This window comes from Paramormyrops kingsleyae, chromosome 17, assembly GCF_048594095.1.
Source record: "Paramormyrops kingsleyae isolate MSU_618 chromosome 17, PKINGS_0.4, whole genome shotgun sequence".
Lineage (NCBI taxonomy): Eukaryota > Metazoa > Chordata > Actinopteri > Osteoglossiformes > Mormyridae > Paramormyrops > Paramormyrops kingsleyae.
The window spans coordinates 7421845-7443070 of NC_132813.1; the positions used below are offsets into that span (position 1 = coordinate 7421845).

The 21226-nt window shown below is 45.0% G+C and overlaps 1 protein-coding gene across 3 annotated transcripts in view; it reads right to left on the minus strand.

The window, feature by feature from the left end:
- LOC111856401 (ubiquitin carboxyl-terminal hydrolase 25-like) overlaps window positions 1-21226 on the minus strand; it is a 102943-nt gene that overhangs the window by 79623 nt on the left and 2094 nt on the right. Inside the window, exons 2-23 of one of the 3 annotated variants that reach the window (XM_023836329.2) lie at window positions 20682-20759; window positions 19493-19637; window positions 17747-17870; window positions 17111-17273; window positions 14943-15029; window positions 13087-13224; window positions 12823-12899; window positions 12263-12336; window positions 11679-11827; window positions 11041-11168; window positions 10704-10799; window positions 10097-10264; window positions 9794-10008; window positions 8792-8862; window positions 8259-8487; window positions 7836-8048; window positions 6391-6521; window positions 3243-4370; window positions 2280-2375; window positions 1343-1521; window positions 1149-1227; window positions 509-588 (exon numbers count right to left, since the gene is read on the minus strand). In XM_023836329.2, coding sequence (XP_023692097.1) covers window positions 509-588; window positions 1149-1227; window positions 1343-1521; window positions 2280-2375; window positions 3243-4370; window positions 6391-6521; window positions 7836-8048; window positions 8259-8487; window positions 8792-8862; window positions 9794-10008; window positions 10097-10264; window positions 10704-10799; window positions 11041-11168; window positions 11679-11827; window positions 12263-12336; window positions 12823-12899; window positions 13087-13224; window positions 14943-15029; window positions 17111-17273; window positions 17747-17870; window positions 19493-19637; window positions 20682-20759 — 3848 coding nt within the window. The remainder of the gene's footprint in view (window positions 1-508; window positions 589-1148; window positions 1228-1342; window positions 1522-2279; window positions 2376-3242; window positions 4371-6390; window positions 6522-7835; window positions 8049-8258; window positions 8488-8791; window positions 8863-9793; window positions 10009-10096; window positions 10265-10703; window positions 10800-11040; window positions 11169-11678; window positions 11828-12262; window positions 12337-12822; window positions 12900-13086; window positions 13225-14942; window positions 15030-17110; window positions 17274-17746; window positions 17871-19492; window positions 19638-20681; window positions 20760-21226) is intronic. The other 2 variants (XM_072701368.1, XM_023836333.2) reach the window with 2 other exon arrangements.

The following is a 21226-nucleotide window of genomic DNA, read 5'->3' on the forward strand; positions in this document are numbered from 1 at the left end:
CAGCCCTGAATTACCTAATTAAACTTAACGTTGTTCAGGTAGATGACAATTCCTTGACTTCCTGGCTTGAGACGATTTACAAACCCACCAACACTCACTGGGCTGAGCGCCTCCAGGCCCAAGAACTGTGTAAAATGTGTGTTAAGTATGAATTAGGCAGTAAAATGTTGGCTGCCACACATTCAGGAAAATGAGATTGGCCATAAAAGAAATTACCTGGACGTTTTACAAATATCTGCTTTCTTAACAAGCATTCAATAGGTTTGTGAATCGGGATGAATTTTGGAACTTTGCTGCCCTCTATAGGCACTCAAATGACAGCAGAACTGAATTAAACTAAATCAAGTCAAGATTGAGCCCTTATTTAATTAGGGTTTCAGACATTTTCAACCCCCCTTGATGTCCAGGGACAGCAACTTTCCTTTTGCCCTCTAAATGTGAAAGGCTTGGCACACAAACCAGACAGTGGTGGGGGTGGGGCAGTATGGGAAAGGAGGTGCCGTCTCACCTTCTCTTCTGGACCAGTTCCAGACCAATCATCAGGAAGATTGTGGTCTCCCTAAAGTTCCTATACTCCTGATGCCAAATCTGAAAATATATTAGCCATTATCAGGCAATCACAACTGGGACAAATCTCCAACAAGGTAGATCAAGAGGGAATGTGTCAGAGACTGCTAATAAAATTAAATTTTTTAAATCAACAATTTTTTTTCACTTCCACTTCCGTAACTCCACTGTCTACCAGCATGGAGGTAACTAGTCATGTAATGGTACCGTATGGTACCTACTGAGGAAACTAGGTCTGTTTGCTGGTAATGCATTATCATACTGGACCCATAGCAAATCATTGCAGCGAAGAGGTGACTCTCAGCGAATAGAGGGTACAAAAGATAAACATCCTTGGCATTCTCAAACTCAGGCAAAGACATTCCAATAAGATTAGTTAACCTTTCGTCCACTTCGACGCAATGCGTCTGAAGAATGCCCGCAAATGCCAAGTTTTCCATTTTAAGAAATGTTCCCATTAGTCTGAAGGGGGGAACACTTTGCGCCAGTTGATGTTTCGGCAACGAGCAAAAACAAACAAAAATAAATAAAATGTTCAAAGGAACTGGCTTGGAGAAGCTGAAAACTACAGCAATTCTGACCTCATATTGTTCCATATTTACTTCATCCGGCCTTATAAGATCTAGCTTTGCACGTGCAACTTTCATAATGTTCTTACATCTGGGGAGGAAAACAAAAAAAAGAACCAAAACATTTCATATTCTAACAAATAAGCAAATGTTGACCACCATACCAACACGGTAGTGTTGGCTGGGGGGGGGGGCGTTACACGTACCGCTCATCGTAGGCCAAGCTGGGGTCAGTAAACTGCGTGAGAAGAGTCCTCTCCAGGATCTTCTTAGGTGCCTGGTTCTGGATGAGGTAGACCATGACGTACTGTATCCGAAGGTCATGTTCGGGTTGGGTGACCTCCCAGGCCAGATGGAGCAGACGGGCGTACTCCGCTTTGATGGCCTGCGAGGTAACAGAACGGGGGGCAGAGGGAGACAGAACAGTCAGCCTTCCCAGACGTCACCCAGCCAGTGGCTAACCAGTCTCAGGTGCTCCTTTATTTGGGAAAGGTTCTCTGACAATGGCTAAACAGTGCCACCTATCCACAGGGCTATGGAATAACAACAACAAAAAAATATGCCAGCACCAATACAAAGAATCAAGTCTGTTTTGCAATAACATAGTTATACAGCTGTTACTAATTAGTGTCTTATTGGAGCTACTTGCAACTCACTTCCAAGCCCTTTAATGCTTAAGATGTTCCAACTAGAGTACTGTGCAAGTCGTAAGTAATCATTCAATATTGTTTAATATTCAATATTGGGTGACAGTTAGGATGATTCCAAGGGCTCCTGACTGGCAGGGGCCGTGAAAAATTTCAAACATAATCAAATTGGTCTGGGTTGAGGGCCCAAAATGATACGCTTTCATGGGCCCAAAATCTCCAGTAGCACCGCTGTCTGCACCAAAGCTCACGGCTGACCTGAATCATAATTAAGAGGACACTGAAAACAGTTCAAAAGCACTAACACCAGGACGGTAATTACCAAATTACTTTTAAGGAGAGAACTCGCTTTTCAAAAATATCAACTTTGACTAAATCCACAGGACAAAGAGTAACCAGCACAGGACAGCTTGCTAGAATGCGCAATGTTTTTGGAAAAAGGAGGGAATGTGTGTTTGAAAGCATGCTGGAGGAACAAGCTGGGAATAGGAGGTACCTTGAAGAAGGCTGCCTCCGGGCCATATTTCTCGTACACGCTCCGTGCCCTGCCAATGGCCAGGATTATTCCCTGCATACTTGGGGTCAGAATCTCCTGGGCCGATGATGGAACCATTTTACATTAGATGGAAAGGAGGTTAGCTACTGCAGGTGCCATATGGGAACTTGCACAATCCTCAAACCAACGAGCAAAAAAGTATAGAGGGATCGCATTCCGTCATGCAGCACTTGAGAAGCACACTTTACTGGATTGCCAAATGATTGCTACATGCGAATAGGAGTTCCAGTATGACACGCACGGTAAATAATACATTATCAGGTTGCCCCTTAATTACACAAAATTGCTGCCTTCAAGTAGTTCTCAGGGTGAAATTTGCCATGAAGTCACGAAATTAAGTTGCTTAAGACATCCAGGAATTCAGGCCATTCAACATGGATTTAGCACAGGTGGGCACACAGAGCTTCATAAGCACAAACACCTAAAGCATTCAATAACTGGATTTGTACATCTAATTCCTCAAAACAGAAGTTCTTCATAGGTGTCCAATCAAAGAAAATCTATAGTAGAATGAATCTGGAGATCATCGAAGACATGAGGATAAATTCAATAATACAATTCTTTTTAAGACACTTAAAAAAAGTAAAAACTTCAAATTTATTTCTTCAGAGTAAGAGCAGAATGTTTTGAATGCATATAAACACTACAAGTGGTAGCTATTTTTTTAGCTACTAAGAATCAAGCATCAAACAAGCGTAAACTTAGAGACACTTCTATAATGTTCAGGTAGGGTAGAACTAGGCATTCATCTTCACTAGAGGCATCTATTTCAGAACCATGCCAGCAGTACACAAGCCGCCCCACCCACCCCCCCCCACCCCCCACCAACACACACGCATGCTTTGCTTATATGAAACTAAAATTGAGGACATCAAGGAGCATATGCTGAGTTCAGCACACTACCTCGTCATCATACCCGCCCGCTGGCAATCGTGAGACACACGGCCCCTTGTGGTGGGTGGCCACCTTGACCCGACGTTGCTCAGGAAGACCTGTGGTTCCATCCACTACAGGGTCAGAATCAGGGGGTGGGTGACATAATCCAGTCACCTTTGTAGGGGGCGGGATAATGGATCCATCCACCAAAGTAGGAGGTAGGGCTGAAACTGCTACTGTTGGTTGAGCATTAGGGGGCGGAGCAGCAGACACCCCTATTGTAAGTTGAGCCTCAGGGGGCGGAGTAGCGTGCACCTCCACCATTGGTTGAGAATCAGGGGGTGGGACAGTGGGCACCTTCACCATTGGTTGAGAATCAGGGGACGGAACAGAGGACATCTCTACTATAGGTTGTGCATCAGGAGGTGGGGAAGTAGACAGCTCTGGTGCAGGCTGAGCATTGGTGGTTGGGACAGCAGACATTTCTACTGCTGGTTGAAGGTCAGGTGATGGGACAGCAGACATCTCTACTGTTGGTTGAGCATTAGGGCACAAGGCAGTGGACACTGGTATCATTGGCGGAGATTCAAAGGGCGAGGGAGTGGATGACTCTACTGTAGGTTGAAAATCGGAGGAAGGAGCAGCAGAAACCTCTATAGTTGATTGAGAATCAGTGGGCGGGACAGCAGGCATCTCTACCACAAGCTGAACATCAGGGGTCGGGGCAGCGGATATCTCTACCATAAGCTGAACACCAGGAGGTAGGCCAGGTGATCCAACAGCAATAAGCTCATCAGTAAAGGGCTGGCTTACAGGCCTGTCTATCACAGGTTGGGTAGTAAAGGGTGCAGGGGTGTACCCCTTGGCCATTGGCTGAGAAGCAACAGGTAAGGACCTGGTGACCACTTCCTGAATAGGACAGTTGACGACTGCTTGTTTGCTGAGCACATTTGGAATAGGAATTAATGCACCGCACCGCCTCTTGACCTCAAATTGATCAATGGATACTGGGACTTTAGGTAAGTCAACCACACGTTGGGGAGTGGAGTCCTCGACCAAAGGCTGAGGAGCAAAGGTCAGCGAGGCGACCATCTTAAGGGCCAGCTCTGCCAGTGCTTCTGGCTGAGGGTATGAGGGCGCGCTTTCACCAGTAAGCTAGACGAGAAAAGGAGAGAGAAACAGAAGAGCAGGCATGGAAAGGAAAACAGGTTTGAGTTTCAAAATAAATGACTCCGACTTCCTGCATGGCTTCTTTCTTAATCCATAATCCCAGAGGAGGCCGCTGAAGCCGACCGTGACTGTAACGGTACCCCGTCAACCTTTTTGAAACGTGTGATTTTGCCAGGGTTACATCACAGGAATTACACTTTAAATTGGCCGTGTTACCAGCCTCGCCGGCTCGCTTCATCGGCCATTTAAAATGCCGAAGATGTGACGCTACAACCGCTAGATGCATTTACTGAAATCCGTTTGAAAATCCATTCGCAGAAAAACAAAACTGGAAAATACACTCACCTAAAGGATTATTAGGAACACCATACTAATACGGTGTTTGACCCCCTTTCGCCTTCAGAACTGCCTTAATTCTACGTGGCATTGATTCAACAAGGTGCTGAAAGCATTCTTTAGAAATGTTGGCCCATATTGATAGGATAGCATCTTGCAGTTGATGGAGATTTGTGGGATGCACATCCAGGGCACGAAGCTCCCGTTCCACCACATCCCAAAGATGCTCTATTGGGTTGAGATCTGGTGACTGTGGGGGCCATTTTAGTACAGTGAACTCATTGTCATGTTCAAGAAAACAATTTGAAATGATTCGAGCTTTGTGACATGGTGCATTATCCTGCTGGAAGTAGCCATCAGAGGATGGGTACATGGTGGTCATAAAGGGATGGACATGGTCAGAAACAATGCTCAGGTAGGCCGTGGCATTTAAACGATGCCCAATTGGCACTAAGGGGCCTAAAGTGTGCCAAGAAAACATCCCCCACACCATTACACCACCACCACCAGCCTGCACAGTGGTAACAAGGCATGATGGATCAATGTTCTCATTCTGTTTACGCCAAATTCTGACTCTACCATTTGAATGTCTCAACAGAAATCGAGACTCATCAGACCAGGCAACATTTTTCCAGTCTTCAACTGTCCGATTTTGGTGAGCTCGTGCAAATTGTAGCCTCTTTTTCCTATTTGTAGTGGAGATGAGTGGTACCCGGTGGGGTCTTCTGCTGTTGTAGCCCATCCACCTCAAGGTTGTGCATGTTGTGGCTTCACAAATGCTTTGCTGCATACCTCGGTTGTAACGAGTGGTTATTTCAGTCAAAGTTTCTCTTCTATCAGCTTGAATCAGTCGGCCCATTCTCCTCTGACCTCTAGCATCAACAAGGCATTTTCGCCCACAGGACTGCCGCATACTGGATGTTTTTCCCTTTGCACACCATTCTTTGTAAACCCTAGAAATGGTTGTGCGTGAAAATCCCAGTAACTGAGCAGATAGTGAAATACTCAGACCAGCCCGTCTGGCACCAACAACCATGCCACGCTCAAAATTGCTTAAATCACCTTTCTTTCCCATTCTGACATTCAGTTTGGAGTTCAGGAGATTGTCTTGACCAGGACCACACCCCTAAATGCATTGAAGCAACTGCCATGTGATTGGTTGATTAGATAATTGGATTAATGAGAAATTGAACAGGTGTTCCTAATAATCCTTTAGGTGAGTGTATATATATATATATATATATATATATATATATATATATATATATATATATATATATATATATATATATATATATATATATATATATATATATATATATGTGAAGGTCATATAACAATAACCAAAAAAAAAAAAGTGAATTGTGCAAAAAAATATGAATCGCCCCATGCGAGTTCAAACTGGGACAGTCATAGATCTGATATTTGAAAACTAGAAAAAGAGGAAAAAAAGAAAATTGCTAAATTGAATAACAGATGGGGAAACCCGAAAGTGAAATCATTGCTGATCTGATTTCATATTACACCACAGGCGATGTGGTTGAAGCCAGGAAGTAAAAGTAAGAGCATGGCGTGTCAGGATTGAGACATGTGGTTGCCTGCACTTGAGATGCACGAGTGAGGGTTAGGGTTAGGGTTAGGGTTAGGAAGCAGGACGTGGGGATCTTACTGCGTTCAGCACGGCCTCTGGGCTGCTGTCGTCCTGCTCGGCTGCGGCCTGGGAGATAACCCTCTCTGTGTCTGTCTTCAGGTGCTCGCAGGTGTACAGAGAAGACAGCTGTTCCATGTACTGCTGAGGGGCTGGGGGGGGGGGACATCTCAGAATGACCCATAGGCAACATTCCTCAGACAAGGACATACCACACACTCTCTGCCCCAACACAGACAGGATCTCATTGATCAAGGAAAAGGTTTATATAAGGATTATATAGGTAACTCATTTTTAGTAATACTGACTCGATCCACTCACTTCAAGCGCTTCTGCCATACTATCCAGACACCCATCACAACAGTGGTGTTTACCGCCACTCAGACAGCACATTTGCGTGGGGGCCCCTGAGGTTTCTTACTTAGGAGATGCTAAAGCTAGCTAGCGGCGATCTTCTGACTCTGCTCGCTAGCTACTTATTTAAGTTTTTGAAACATCTGAGGGTGGGCAGGGTGGCCCCCACATCTGAGGGTGGCCCCTGAAGTGACTTTGAGCAGGACTCCAGAAACAACAGACCAGTCCAAGGCCAATAGCATAAAGCTGAAGGGTTTTCCAGCTACAGCGTCATGGGAGGGGGCATAAATATACAGCCACTCACGTTTCTTGGACTGAAACATCACTCACAGCTCACAGACCTTAGTAATCCAATTATTTCCTGCTTCTCTCCGAATGAGTGATTTTCAACACTAACATTGACATCTGCCCACCTGCCCTTCATACTGAATTAGCATTTAGTTCCACCTTACTTTGGACTAGAAGGTGAGCTACAGACTTACAGCTCATCTGCACTGCCAACAAGAACCGAGCCATACCCAAACCGAACTGCAGATGGTTTTCCATTGTAAACTACGCGAGCCGAACCCAAATCGTACCCATGCTGACACGGTCCTCCTTACTACCAAGGCTGAAAACGTGAGCAAACCGAGTTGGTTGCATCACCACCATCTGACTGATCGAAATGCATGGACATAAGAAAGAACCAGTGATCTGCGTCGATATGCACGGATTAGTAGTATCGCACATTGCGACGTATCGATGCATTCCCGATAACCTCCTACTTTGAAAAGTACTATAGAATGGCTGGATGGAATAGATTCGCAATGCAGATTTATGCAAGCGAATTCTAATTCTGCTAGCGTTAAATGCTAACATAACATGGCGATTCTCATAGATGTGCTAATGCAAATTTGCACATAGAAAATTATGATGCACACCATGCGCACAGGTTTTTGTGCACGGTTTTACATCCCAGTCGCTCTCCAAACCCTGCAATGCCTTTACCGATTCTTCCGCGGTGGAAAACCGAAGAGAGCTGAAATCGTGCTGTAACTAGTGTCTCTTCGCGGTATGGCTCGGGCACAGCCTGGTTCTTATATGCCAGTGGAAAAGCGCCATTAGAGACTCACCTGCAGAAGGGCTGGATTCCACTTTCCTGGGCCTGGAGGGGCCCATCACTGAGGCTGGAACAACTGCTCTGGCCTTCCGCTTCTCCTGCAGCGCGTCCCACTGCCGCAGCTCCTCCTCAAACAGCCGGTTGTCCTCCTTTACATAAGCCCTCAAGTCCGCCGGTAGCTTGTCCAGCCCGATCAACGGCTGATCCGTCACCTCGTCAGAATCCTCTAGGAGGAGACGAGGACTCCCTTCAGTGTCAACGAACAGCAGCAGCCTGATTTCCGTTAACTTGGAAAACAGTCATTGGACTGGTCAAGTTGATACCTCCATTTATACGAATAAATTCATTTTTAGTTACGGTAAAATGCTGCTAACGCTAACCCTAACTCCTGCTTGGGCGATGCCACTTGGGCAATGCCACTTGGGCTTTGCCTCACCTTCTATTAGGAAGGGCTTCTTGTCGTTGATGTACATCAGGCAGTAGGCACTGGTGTTGCGGTAGCCTCCGAAAGAATCCCGCATCAACTCCTCCCAGGAGGATTCAGTGACTGAGACGTCATTGTATTTCATCCAGCACCGATGTCGCGAGCTATAGATGTATGCCCAATAGTGGCCGGCGTTGGCCTGGCCCTCGTGGACCAGCACCGCATGCAGCCGGTATGGAACCTGCGGGCACAAGGAATGCTGGGTAAAGCTCTGTCCCTCACCAGGCACATCATATGGGACAACTTGGGCGACTCCTAAAGGTTCCGTGAAGGGTGTGATCTTCCGTAGCTGCTGCTGACGCATTTACCAGAGTTTACATCCGTACAGCTGGATATTTTACTAGAGGGGTTGGGGTTATGTGCTTTGAGCGGCAGCCACCATCTTGAATGGCTTCATCCCCTACTGGCAGACAACCTCAGCAAGTTCACAAAGAGCAGGGTTTGGCTTCAAGGGGGCAGCACAGGCTGCCATCAATGGCACTCACTTGCATCATGGCTTTTTCGGAGTACATGAGCTCTGTGGTTCTCTGTATCTTTGCGATGCTCCTCTGCAAGTCTGAGCGAGAAGAGAAAAAAAAAATTAAAAAATGAAGGAGAGAGAGACTGACCTAAGTGTGAAGGACAAGCGGAGGGCCAGTGTCTTACGCCTCTCTTCCTGTAGGCCTCAGGGGACTCGAACAGAAACTAAGTGTCTGACATCCAATGCAATCGGCCGCACTTCTGATGCAACAGAGAGCCAAGCCAGAACCTACCCTTCATGTCGTATAAAAACAACTACGTAACTTAGTCACAACCACCCCCCCCCACCACTGTATCAACAGTGCCGTGCTCTAAGAGGCCTATTCTGCCCCACATTGGTATCACCAGGTATTACACGTTATCAATTGTCTATGAACAGAATAAATGTGCCCTATTTTATTCAACTAGAACACGTGTGTTGCAGGTTGTCAGTGATATAAATTAATTTCAGGGCTACTGTGTACTGTACCGGGGGCCACTCTAAATACTCTACTGAGTTTCTTTTGAGGGTATATTCAAGATTCAAGATTCTTTAATTGTCACATGCATAGTCATGCAGGTACATCATGGGGTGAAATGTATCCTGAACCACTCTTTTGACTGTGCAACTGTTACAAAGGATATGAAAGGAAACAGAAAGGAGAAATAAATAAAATATTAAAATAGAACTTTGAATATAATACGGATTCGAAACAGATTAAAAGATGTGCGTTACGTAGTTCTAAGTTATAAAGTTAAAGTGCATCGTATGGAATGATGACAATGAGTATATGAAAAGTGCTATATGTGTAGCCTTCATCACAACCCCCCAGGGGTACCAGATAAGGGGCAGAAAATTACGCTGAGCACAGTATTCAGTGTATGTACTGAGTTATGTTTACAAAACCAACAGTGGATGATGCAATCACCTACTTTTTTTTCCAATACTGGTCTTAAAGTAGGTGAAGTGGTGGGGGTGGGGGTCATACCACGAATGTCGCCCTCCACCTCATTCCGCCAGCGTTGCAGGCAGCTCTCCAACACACTCAGCTCCTCCTCTGATATATGACGGGGTGCGGGGTGTGCAGGCTCTTCGGGAGGGAGACGCGACTGAGTGAAGGGCTTGTGGACCGGTGCCCTCTGCTGGGAGGGGAGGGCATTGACCGGGGCCTCACAGCCCACAACGGGATCCAGCTCTGTCACACTGCAAGGATACAATTTTTTATAGAAACAGCACATTACTGTCTATGGATTTTTTTAAAACCCAGAATGAATGCGGACAGGGTAGGTGCCTTGGAGCTGGCTGCGATGGCTTGGCTGCTCCACCAGGTGGGGCACCGTTGGCATCGGCGTTTTCCAGGAGGGAACTGCACGCGGGTTTGCTGAAGGCAAACTCCATGGTGTACTCCAAGACGTCCGCCAGAGGACACCTCTTGGGGCCTGAACCATAACTCAGATATCTGAGTCCGGGGAAAAATAAATAATGAGGGAAGAAAATAAAAAAATAAATAAATAAAATGTCTGGTAACCAAAGTGTGCAGTATGAATCACAGATGGTGAGGTATTCGAAAAGCTTGCTGTGTCACACGTGAAAGACGAAGGAGGCTGATAAGACCAAATGCAAAAAATTTAGGAGGACAGTCAGAGTAGTGATTCTCAATCCAGTTCCTGGTGACCCTCCTACCAGAATTTTTTCATTAATCAGGCTCAGATGATCCTTAATGGACTAATAATGAATGCAACAGGTTGAAAGCAGTGTGGGTTGAAACGAAAACGTTTTGGCACTCGGGTCGCCAGGAACAGGACTGAGAACTACTGAGTTAGAGGAAGGGAAGAGGAGCACCACTACAGGTCTGTGTAGACGGCATGCCTGGAGGGAAGGGGGAAAGGTCAGAGTACCTCTCCAGGCGCTGCTGAAGCAGGGTTAGGTGCTCTTTGAGCCTCCGGATCTCCTCACGCTTCATTCTTGTGACTTCTTTGTTCTTGTCCATATACCTAAAATCAGACAGATAGTTATGTTTCGGCCAAGGAAGAAAAAAAAAATACTCAAAAGAAAAACTCGAAACTTGCAAAGGACGTTGCACAAGGATTTATTTTCCTTGGGATGTCCAGTTTTGCTTTAAGAGTAGTCTTGAACCTCAGATATTCACTAGTGTGTCTCCAGATCGTGAGCAAAAGTCCCTGGTCACGTGACCCGATGATGACAGCACTGCTTAGAGCCAAGTGAATCACCTACCTGTCCACGTAGAGCAAGGGGGGGAACTCTAGTTTGTTGTGGATCTTCTCCGGCCTTCCCAGGGCCTGGTTGAACTCAAACCTGGAGAGCTCCAAAGTCAGGACCGGTGGGAGTTCGGTGAACCAGTGCTGAAAGCAGAGCACCAGCAGCGTCAGGAGCCGACTCGGCCTTCAGGACCAGGGCAAACAAGGTCAGAGGTTTCCCCATTAGTCTACAAAAGTTTGACATGGTTAGGTGTCGCCCCAAAACGGGATTCTGCTCTGCGATTTCTTGAAATAGCAGCTTTTTGAGTGCTTGGCTTGGAAGTGTGCTGCTTATTTTCATTGCTGTTGCACAATGAGTAATGATGCAGGTGTTGTTACAAGTCTAGCTTGGTGTGAACAGCAGCATTCCTCATGCTTAATAAATAATAATTGATACTTTATTGATCCCCATGGGGAAGGATCTAGTAGGAAATTGCCAGCAGGTCCTTCCTCTCTGTTCCTATAGATTCAGTATTATTTAATCCCCCCTCCCTGCATACATTTGTACATACAAATGCAGGTCTTCAACTCTTTCATACAAATGCATGAGAAACAGTACATTTGACAGTTGCGTTTTATAATCATCCCGCTTCCTCATTGAATTGTGAATCTGACCTCCTGTCCAGACTTGGCAGAGTTTTCTGAGTGTAAGGACTCGATCTCGCCTTCGTTCATGGCTGCCTCCAGGCACTCATGCAGACTGCTGAAGCCGTTAACCTGGAGCGGGTACTGCCCAAACATCTCGGCGTTCTCAAACTTTTTACCTGTAGGGAAACACACCCAGAGGTCAAATCCAGCCCCAATTACTGATTATCATTTATCTTATGCATCAATAACCCCGTACAAAACCCCACTAAAGGCAAGCAAACAATTATTAAGTGTTTGGAAAGGATATTCAACGCATCGGATTGTGGACACCATTTAAGAAAAAAGATAAGTCTAGGAATGACTGATAGAGAGGACCACAGAAGTGCTGACCACACCATACATTAAGCAGGCATGAAGTCATGCTGTGTGTAGCTGTTAGCTTTGTCATGCCTACCACGTTGGTATCAGTATTTTATTGTGATCAACTTAAACATGACACAATTACAGCTGCTATATCTCATTAACAGAGTCCATGGTCCACTGCCAGGGGGGGGAAAGGTGAAACCCTGGCCTTTACAGAGGCAAAAAAGTAATGAGTCCCTGATCTTTACCTTCATGAACACCCACAGCTAAGAAGCGTCCATAGAAGAGCTCCACCATCGGATTCCTAGGCTGCTCTCCTTCCCTTTAACAAAACAGATGTTAAGCAAAGCATAGAACAAGGACATCGTAATGTGATTTTTACGTATCATGTTATTCCTTGACTTGGTTTAAGATTTAAGAAGACGTGGCATCTCCCTCATGGTCTGTATTAGTGATGATATGCAGGGCAACTTTTTGAGCAACAAACAGTTGGCAACAACCAATCAGAGAAGCAAATCTATTGCCAGGGAGACAGACACCGCAAAGATGGACGCTGAAGCTCCAAGTCAGTCACATGATCGCCTGCTAGCATTCCGATTGGAAGATCTCAAAAAGTTGCCCATTGACATCAAAACTGTCCAAACAGAAATTTTGTTGCCCATTCTCAACAGGAAAGTGCCCAAGTAAAGTTGCTTCAGATACATTACTAGGTAACAGTGCTCAAAAACGTTGCCCTGTGTATCATCACCTTAAGTGTTGGGAAGGTGGCAACATAGCATCAAAATGAGATTACACTGCCGGAACTCACCTCTGTTCCTCTGCTTTCATCTGGAAGGCATCTTCCAACCAGTCCAGCAATTTGTGCGTGAACTCACTCACGTCTTGCTGTTGACAAACACCCACAAAGACAAAAGCATTGTAACAAGGCTGAATATGCAATTAAAAGACTCTATTCGCATAATTAATGGTGTCGTATGGATGATGGACTGCATGTATATACTGCATGATGCAGCTAATGCTCATATTTGATGTAATTTTCCCAGAGTTATTATGGTAGAGACACTGGTTTCACCTGCTGTGAGTCGCTGGATTTGAAGGCCTCTTTCAGGATCTCCACGGCGTGGGAGGGGTCTACATACTTCCTTTTTGAGCCAACCATCAGGGAGAAGAGCTTTCTCAGCTCCTGCATGAAGGGTAGATTCTGGTGTTCCTGCATGCCCACAAAGAAATGCATGAGCCAAGAATTAAAAGCATTTATACCAAAAACACCAAATAGCTGCTATGTTTGTGCTTTGTTGCCATTAATGAAGTGGAACTCAAGTATAGGGAAGGATTTTATTTGAAAGCCTTTTCAAAACAAGAAAATAAATGAACGTGTAAACAGAGAACCAGACAAACAAGACAACACCTTATTTAAAAAAGGTCCAGTACTGTCTAGTTAGCCTCATAAAGACCCAACTCTCAGTCTCATTAGAAAGGGAACTGCAAAACAGCTCCTGGCTCCTGTTATCTGAGTCTATTTCAGTCAGTAATACTATTCCAATATATAAGATATCCATGAGAACGTTATACAGATGCCAGTGCGGGGATAGAAAATAATAAATAAGGATGTCAAAAGAGTCGAACAAGGGTGGGATTTGTGCTGGCTGACCATACGGCAGAAATCCAAGAGTTTCTTGGAAGGAAAGGGGGGCTTCCTCCTGCTACTTTGTGTGATCCCAGCCCCCTCCCAGCTCTGAGGTGAAGCTCTACTGACTTCTGGCTGGCTGACATAGGCACCTCCTGTGGCGCCTGCAGAAAATTTTGATTGGGGTGGCCGGTTATATTTATGGGGGAGGCATGGAACCGAACATGTTTGACAAGCTCATAAAAGTAGTGTCAGCAATACTACTACGGCACCTATTCTAAAGTTTCTCTGGGAAGCATCACGGCACGTAGGGTCTCCCTCAGCTTTGGTTTTTATTATTTTGATGTGGGGTGGCAACAGGGGTGGTCACGTATTTACTTGGAGGGGCCACAGCCACCACTGAGATATGTCCCTGGTCTCCTCAATGCTAATGTGTTAGCTGTCAATAGCTTCTGCTAGTTCCAAAGGGTCACAAACAGGCTAAACGATGGAAAAAAAACAACCCACCCTCTGTCAAGATGGGCAAGCCGTTCGGTGCTCCTTAAACCATCACGTTCATCATGCCTGATACATTTTTAGGCTTGGGAATACCAAATCCCTTCAACTCAGGCTTCTGTCAATTCGTATGGTTTTGTTAAATACTGATTCTGGAACAATATGTGTAGTACAGCTATACTGGGTTAAATAAATCTGAATATATTTATTATTGGCATTGTTTCGGTGATGTTACTTGCTATGTAAATGCACTTCTGTGGATGCAGTAACACTAACTTTACTGCCATACATATGATTAACAGCTTGAATCTTTGGTGTATAATCGAAGATTTCATTTGAATATTGCAGTGTTTCCCAACCCGCTCCTCAGGAACCCACAGTTGGTCCATGTTTTTGCTCCCGCTCAGCTCCCTGCCAGACAGTCTACATTTCTGCGTGGACTGTCAAAAGACATTTTTGTGGAGGCTGTCAGAGGACTTATACACATTAATAGACTGTAACAATAAATAACAGACAATAAACAGTTTGATACTAAGAATGTATTCACATTCAGCCAATTCATACTGAAATTTTCCATTTATGGTCCATGAGATCTTCTTGATGATCATAACTTTGCTGAACCAACATTAGAGTCCCCTGATAATTGTGCAGATTGGACTGTCTAGGGGTCACCGAAGACTGGATTGAGTAACAGTAGCATTTTGGAAGACGAGCATTGTTCCATTTAACTATTTGTAGGCCGTTCTTTGTTACACCCAAGCTAGGTGACATCAGTGGTGTAGGACCCGTTGTGTTCCGAAACTTACCTTCTGGTTACGGGGCAGGTCATGGGCACGTGCTGGGGGGGTAAACTGCAACACCAACTTCTGGAACTCCAGTAGGTGAAAGAGGGACTGGAGGAGACAGAGTGGGTGCAGTCAGCTGATGTTTCAACCAAGACGACAAGATTTTCAACAAAAAGATTTTGACAGACCAATTCTAGTTACTTAGTACTACAGCGAACATGTGCTTTGAAAGCTTTGGCTTAAAGTCTATGCTCTTACACAATCCTTAAGAAAGTGCGATGAACAGATGGGATTTTCCCAATTTCAAAGACAGTACTTTAGAAAAGATTTCAGTTCTATTTCATGTATTTTGTAAATGACTAAAACTTGACTATTCTCCAGGTACCACGCATTTCAAACTCAAGGCCACACGCAGGTTTCATGGCACATTGTCAAACTGAAGAACAAAAGGTTATTGTACTGACAGTAAATAGAAATTATCGGTGACTAAACATCTTTTTATTGCACGTTTTGCAATTTCACGCAATGGTTTCATTTCAGACCAAAACAAACAAAAAAAAATCTCCTCATTGACATCTTCCTTATTTATACTCCTCAGCCGTCCGCATTTCAGCACCAAGGTCGAAGGCGGTTTAACAAACGATATGTTCCACCCTCCAAAGCCGTCTCTAGCCAAACTGACCGATACGTTTGATTTTAAATCGAATGAACAGCGGAGGGAGTCAAGGAGCAAAGAAAAAGCGGTTTCGGACAACATGGGCCACATGGGAAGTCAGACTGGAAGACATAGGCGGCCGGGCTGCAGGGGAATCTGGAGCAGAATGTGAGTTTAACCCCAGGCTAAAGGTCGGTGTTGGCAGGAGTCCTCGGAAGCCACGGTGCGCAGACGAGCCCCAGCAGCAGGCCAGAAAGTGATCTAATGCATTTCAACTGCGGCAAGGCGTGGGTCAGCGCCAGCCGCCCGCCCACCGACAGCCACTCTCCTCTCCCATTGGTCCGCCCGCCCGTCCGTCTGTCTGTCCTCAGCAGGAGTCCGGGAAATGGCAAGGCACGCCGTTCCCCGGACCCATAACGGGGAGTCTACATTCAGGCCAAGTTACTTTACCCTGTGGGGGAGGGGCATCCGTGTGAAACGCTATGATTTTCAACAGTTTTCAAACATGCAAAGATGATTTAGAATCATTTAAACAAGATGTTGTATAGAAGGATAAATGTGCCAGAACATTTGGGGAGCGGCATAGAGGGAGGGCCATCACACCCGGGAACTAAAATAACCAGCGCACAGACATTTTATGCGCGGCTCAGAGAAACCACAATGTCTGCTTAAGGACTGAGTCACGCCGAGTTTGTAAACAGCATGTGATTTTCAGGCTTGGGTTTCCGTGCTGGACAAATTTCAACAAGTCATCCACTCTGCCGACAAGGAGCTCTGGGGTCTGCATCAGGCCCTCCCATCTCCACATTACCTGGAGAAATATTATTTGCCACTAACCTCTGTGCACACTGCCTTCCCACAATGCACCATTTGCAAATAAGCCACCTCTGGCATTAAATTGCTAAAGAGATTGCAGTGAAAGCACACCTTAACTTATGTGGATTGTATCTGAATTGTGCATTGTGCATTGTCATTGCACTGCATCTCACAGCGATGCCGTACACGATCAGAAACCCAATATAACCAAAAGCAAGAAAGCATAACATTAGAGACAATAACACTATTTATTTTAAGTGCTTTGTGTTTTGTCTGATACTGTCAACCCTATACATGCAAAGGAAACAGTACCTTAAACATCAAGATGATGTGAAATTGTGGCTCTGAGTGTCTACAACAGTGTTTCCCAATTCAGTCCTCAGGAACCAAAAGCCCGTTCACGTTTTTGCTCCCTCCGAGCTCCCTGCCAAACAGTCCACATGTTTGCTCCCTACTGGAAGGGAGCTGGGAAGGAGCAGAAACGTGGACTGTCTGTGGGTCCCCCTGGACCGGATTGGGAAACGCTGCTCTAAAATGTATTTGTCAACATATTTGTTTAGACAGCACAGGTTTCACTTGAGGGAAAGCACATTAAACCTGTTCTTTGAGCAGGCGGTATGGATACTGTTTGGTACACACTACACAATGCAGAGCTCTCAGTCGAAATCTCAAACACAAAGCCAAGCTGTATGATTTAGGGCACGATCTGCAGACCCACCTGGATAACAGCACTGAACCAACAGGTGTTGCCCACGTTCTTCAGCCCCACAGGGTAGTTCTCGCACCTCTTCCTCTCATAGGGGTTGGGTGAGTCGCTCCACACCGGTTCGCCGGTCTGCTGCAAGTTGGCCTTGTTCTCCGCGATGCTGGCTTCCAGGACTCTGCAGTTATCAAGGGACCTGCTATTCCTAATGATGATTTAGCAAAGTCAAGGCCATCAAGAAGATGTGAAGGACCTTAAATGGGAGAACTCATTGTGAACTGAGTGATGGTGAAGATTTTCTCAGCATCAGCCTTTATTGTCAGTTATTTGTTACTATGGTCTATTAATGTGTAAATGTCTTTTGACTGCCTGAATGTGTACAATGTGCTATTGTAAACCTGAAATTCCCTTCTGAAATATGCATGCAAATATGTACGTATATAGGTATTCATCCATGAGAAGGAGAATACCAAAAATGGGCGTGAACAACACACTTCCACTACAACAAACAAAGTAGAATTGATGCTCCGATACCAAACTCATAAGGAACTAATACAAATTTTTGTTTTGTTACGGTGACAAAATAGGTGTTTTAAATGCACATGGGAGAGCGTCTAACTGAAACACAGCATTGAAACAGCGGTGGAGAACCTGCTGATGGCCTGCTCCTCGTCTGTGATTCCCGTCTCCCTGAAGGCCCTGCTGGACTCCTCCAGGCTAAGAGCAATGGCTCTCTGGAGGTCATCTTTGTCATCTCCCGTCAGATCAATAACATCTGAAACAGTACCGGACCAGCAGACATATTGTAAACAGACCCGGCAGAGCAACATGCAGAGTACAATTAGCATGGTAACGGAAGAGATAACAGGAGGCACAAATTAATGACAAACAATAATAAACTGAGCTCCCGGGAGGGGGGGGGGTCACACATCGGGAATGGTGTTTGGGGTAAAATGAGGTAAAAGAAGCCCCAAGAACACAAAGCTGGATCATCGGGTCCGTAAAATCGCCGTGCTGCTCTCATCGAGCTACAGCTACATCTAATGTCAGCCACACAAGTGAGAAGCCATTCTCCCCTGAGCAAATTTATGCGGCAATACTGAAGGCAAAACAGAGTGGGTGGTCGTCAGCACGCTCGGTAGAGGGGGTGCGTGCTAGCCTTCACTCCTCACACATAGGTGTGATGATCGCAATTTAAGGGAGGATTGACTTGTGAGAGGTAATCTGGTCACTCATGATTGGATGGAAGGAGGTACAAATTAGGAAGTGTTTTGATAGCAGGCAGTACGTGTTGTTTAACTCTGCTCAATCAGTCTATTTCCTTCATATGGCATAGCTCTGAAATTAAAGAAACATAAAAATATTTAAAAAATTAAAACATATTTCTTTTGTTATATTTTCACTTAAAATTATGTGGGGGGAAAATTAACCACCAGCTAAAGAAGCATCATATGCAGCATCCTTTGTGGAGAGACCTCGAAGAAAGTACCAGTTCTGACTGCCGACCCGTTGAGGCTCGGGAGACGGGCACGATGAGAATAAACACAAAACTTGGACCAATAAACTGTTATGACACTGTGTGGGACAGAGATAATGCTCTATGCAAGTTCTGCATCCTCCATACACAGTGCCTATGAAGGAACATGAAGTAGGAGTTAAGCCATTGGCCATTAACGACAGGCGAAACCGGTCTCCCCGGAAATACAGATAGGCCGTAAGTTCATCCTGAAATACCGCATACAAGTACAAATGTGAACAGAGATTAGAAAAGGGGAAAAAGAGGAAAGGAACAGCGGAGGTATGTTTCCCAAGATCAAGGGCTCTCTGACGAGGCCGACTGACAATCCTGAGTGTGGACTGGGACACATTTGGATAGAAAACAGTAATAACAACAGAAAACAAAGGGGAAAAAAACAGGAAAAAATCATAGGTGTAATGCTTTAAAACCACTGCAAGGGCTGCAGTACTTTAACTTTTACTGATTTTGCCCTTAAAGCTGAATCCGGCCCATAACCATTCAAAGATGCCTGTCACTCCTTAACGATTCCATTTACACTAAGCCAGGGGTCTCCAACTCCGGTCCTGGAGAGCTACTGTCCAGCAGGTTTTCTATCTTACCTGGCCTCTGGTGAGCCACACCTGTTCCTGTTATTTACCTGAGAAGCCAGGTAGGATAGAAAACCTACTGGACAGTAGCTCTCCAGGACCGGAGTTGGAGACCCCAGCATTAAGTATTCACAGAATTCATTAAAAAAAGAAAAGCGGTCATATTTCACAATAAGATTTTTTTATTTAGTCTGTAACAAGTTCCAGGACAGACTGGTGTCACAGGAGGGCCCTTCATGAATTCCCGTCACCACACACCTTCACGGACCAGGAGGAACCTGAAGCACTTACTTCTGTCTGCCTGGCTGCCCACATTGATGTGTCTGTCATTTCCAGTCTGCGCCGTCTGGTGGGAAGAGCCCTCATTCTGCTCCGGGACCTTGGCACTGCTCTCCGTGAGAAACGCAGCCGCTCCAGCTAAATCTCCGTTGCAGAACTTCCAAAGGATACAAACACAATGGGGGGTGCAATGCAAATGTTAGCCTCTAGGGGACAGCACAGGCCGCCACATCATCAAGCACAGAAAGCACTAAGTGAGGCGCCTTAGACCACTTCTAAAATATCTGAATGACCTTGAAATTCATTACTTGTCACTTGTACTTGTATGTGCTAAACTTTCAAAACTACAAAAAAATGCCCGAATTCCTATATAAACTTGCAATAGAGCGTGCATTTACCATATGCACAGTACTGTGCAAAAGTCTTACGCAGTCAAAGAAAATGATGTTTAAATGATGATTATGTTGGTGTAAATCTATGCCTGTCAAAGTCTGTTAGCTTAGCCATTTCAAAACCTCTGCTAAAATCACCCCAGTATTCCCAGCAACCATGCAATACAGCCATGTGTTTTTTGACTTGATCACTAGCACACCTGATAGACCTAATCAATATCTCAATTACTTTTTAAAATATTTAAAATTCTTCTTTTGGTTAAAGTAAACAAATTCACATTACATGCCCCTGAAGAGAGGTTTGGGAACTGAAGCAGTTTTTATCTAGCTATCCAATTAGATATCAGTAACTTTTTGGAGAACAAAATATTTTTTTCCAGTTTCTATTGTGCTATTCTTAATTTCCATGTATTCTAATGTTAAACAGTGTATAATCTTAGAACATAAGAACACATGCTCATATTAATGTGCACTTACTACTCAGATAAATGGCTTTAAACATTTCTTTTGACTGCCTAAGACTTTTACACAGTACTGTAAATGTTATTAGGCTAATCATTTCCATAAGAGCAGAATGCTAATAAAGCCTTTAAATGAACTTGTAATGAATCAACCAAGACAAGAATGTTTTCAGTATTAGTGGAAAACAAACGCATATTAAACGATCATGAGAATGAATGTAAAATATGCACCATAATAGGGAGTTATGCTATTTAGACTGGAGGACAGAGTAACCTGGGGAAGGGATTTTTAGGACGAGCCTGTGGTACTGGACAGGATGTGCAGCCATGACTCTCGGGTCGCCCTACCTGTAACGCCTGCTGCAGGAGACGGACGTCCGTGGTACCGGTGACCTCCTTCAGCTGGTTAAGCAGTGACTGCTGGTGCTGTGAGGGAACAGGAGCGCACCATACCCCATCCGATCAAACACTTCCGTGAGCAGAGCCGGGCCGTTAAAAGACAAACACACGCCTCGAGGACCTTCATTCATTAGAAGGTCTTCAAGCCACCAAGTGGAGGCAACAAGAAGGCAGCTACTGCAGAAAGTAAGGATGTGGGCAGGGTGAAGGTCGCTGGTTTGAGGTCCAAGATGCTAACTGGGCAGTGCAATCCAGTCATACGCAGGTACGTTTATTAATTTAATGGACACTGCCAACTGGGGGATGTTCCTCATAATAAAAATGTACATGAATCATTCATGTAAGTCAAAACTTACTGAGTATTTATGCTGTGGAAAAAATAAAAAAAACAGACACATTTTTTCAGCCTTAAAGGAGATTAAGATTTGGAACAGGAAAGTCAAGGTACAGTAATCACACACTGAGAAAGGCAGACAAAATGGGGTGTGTGTTGC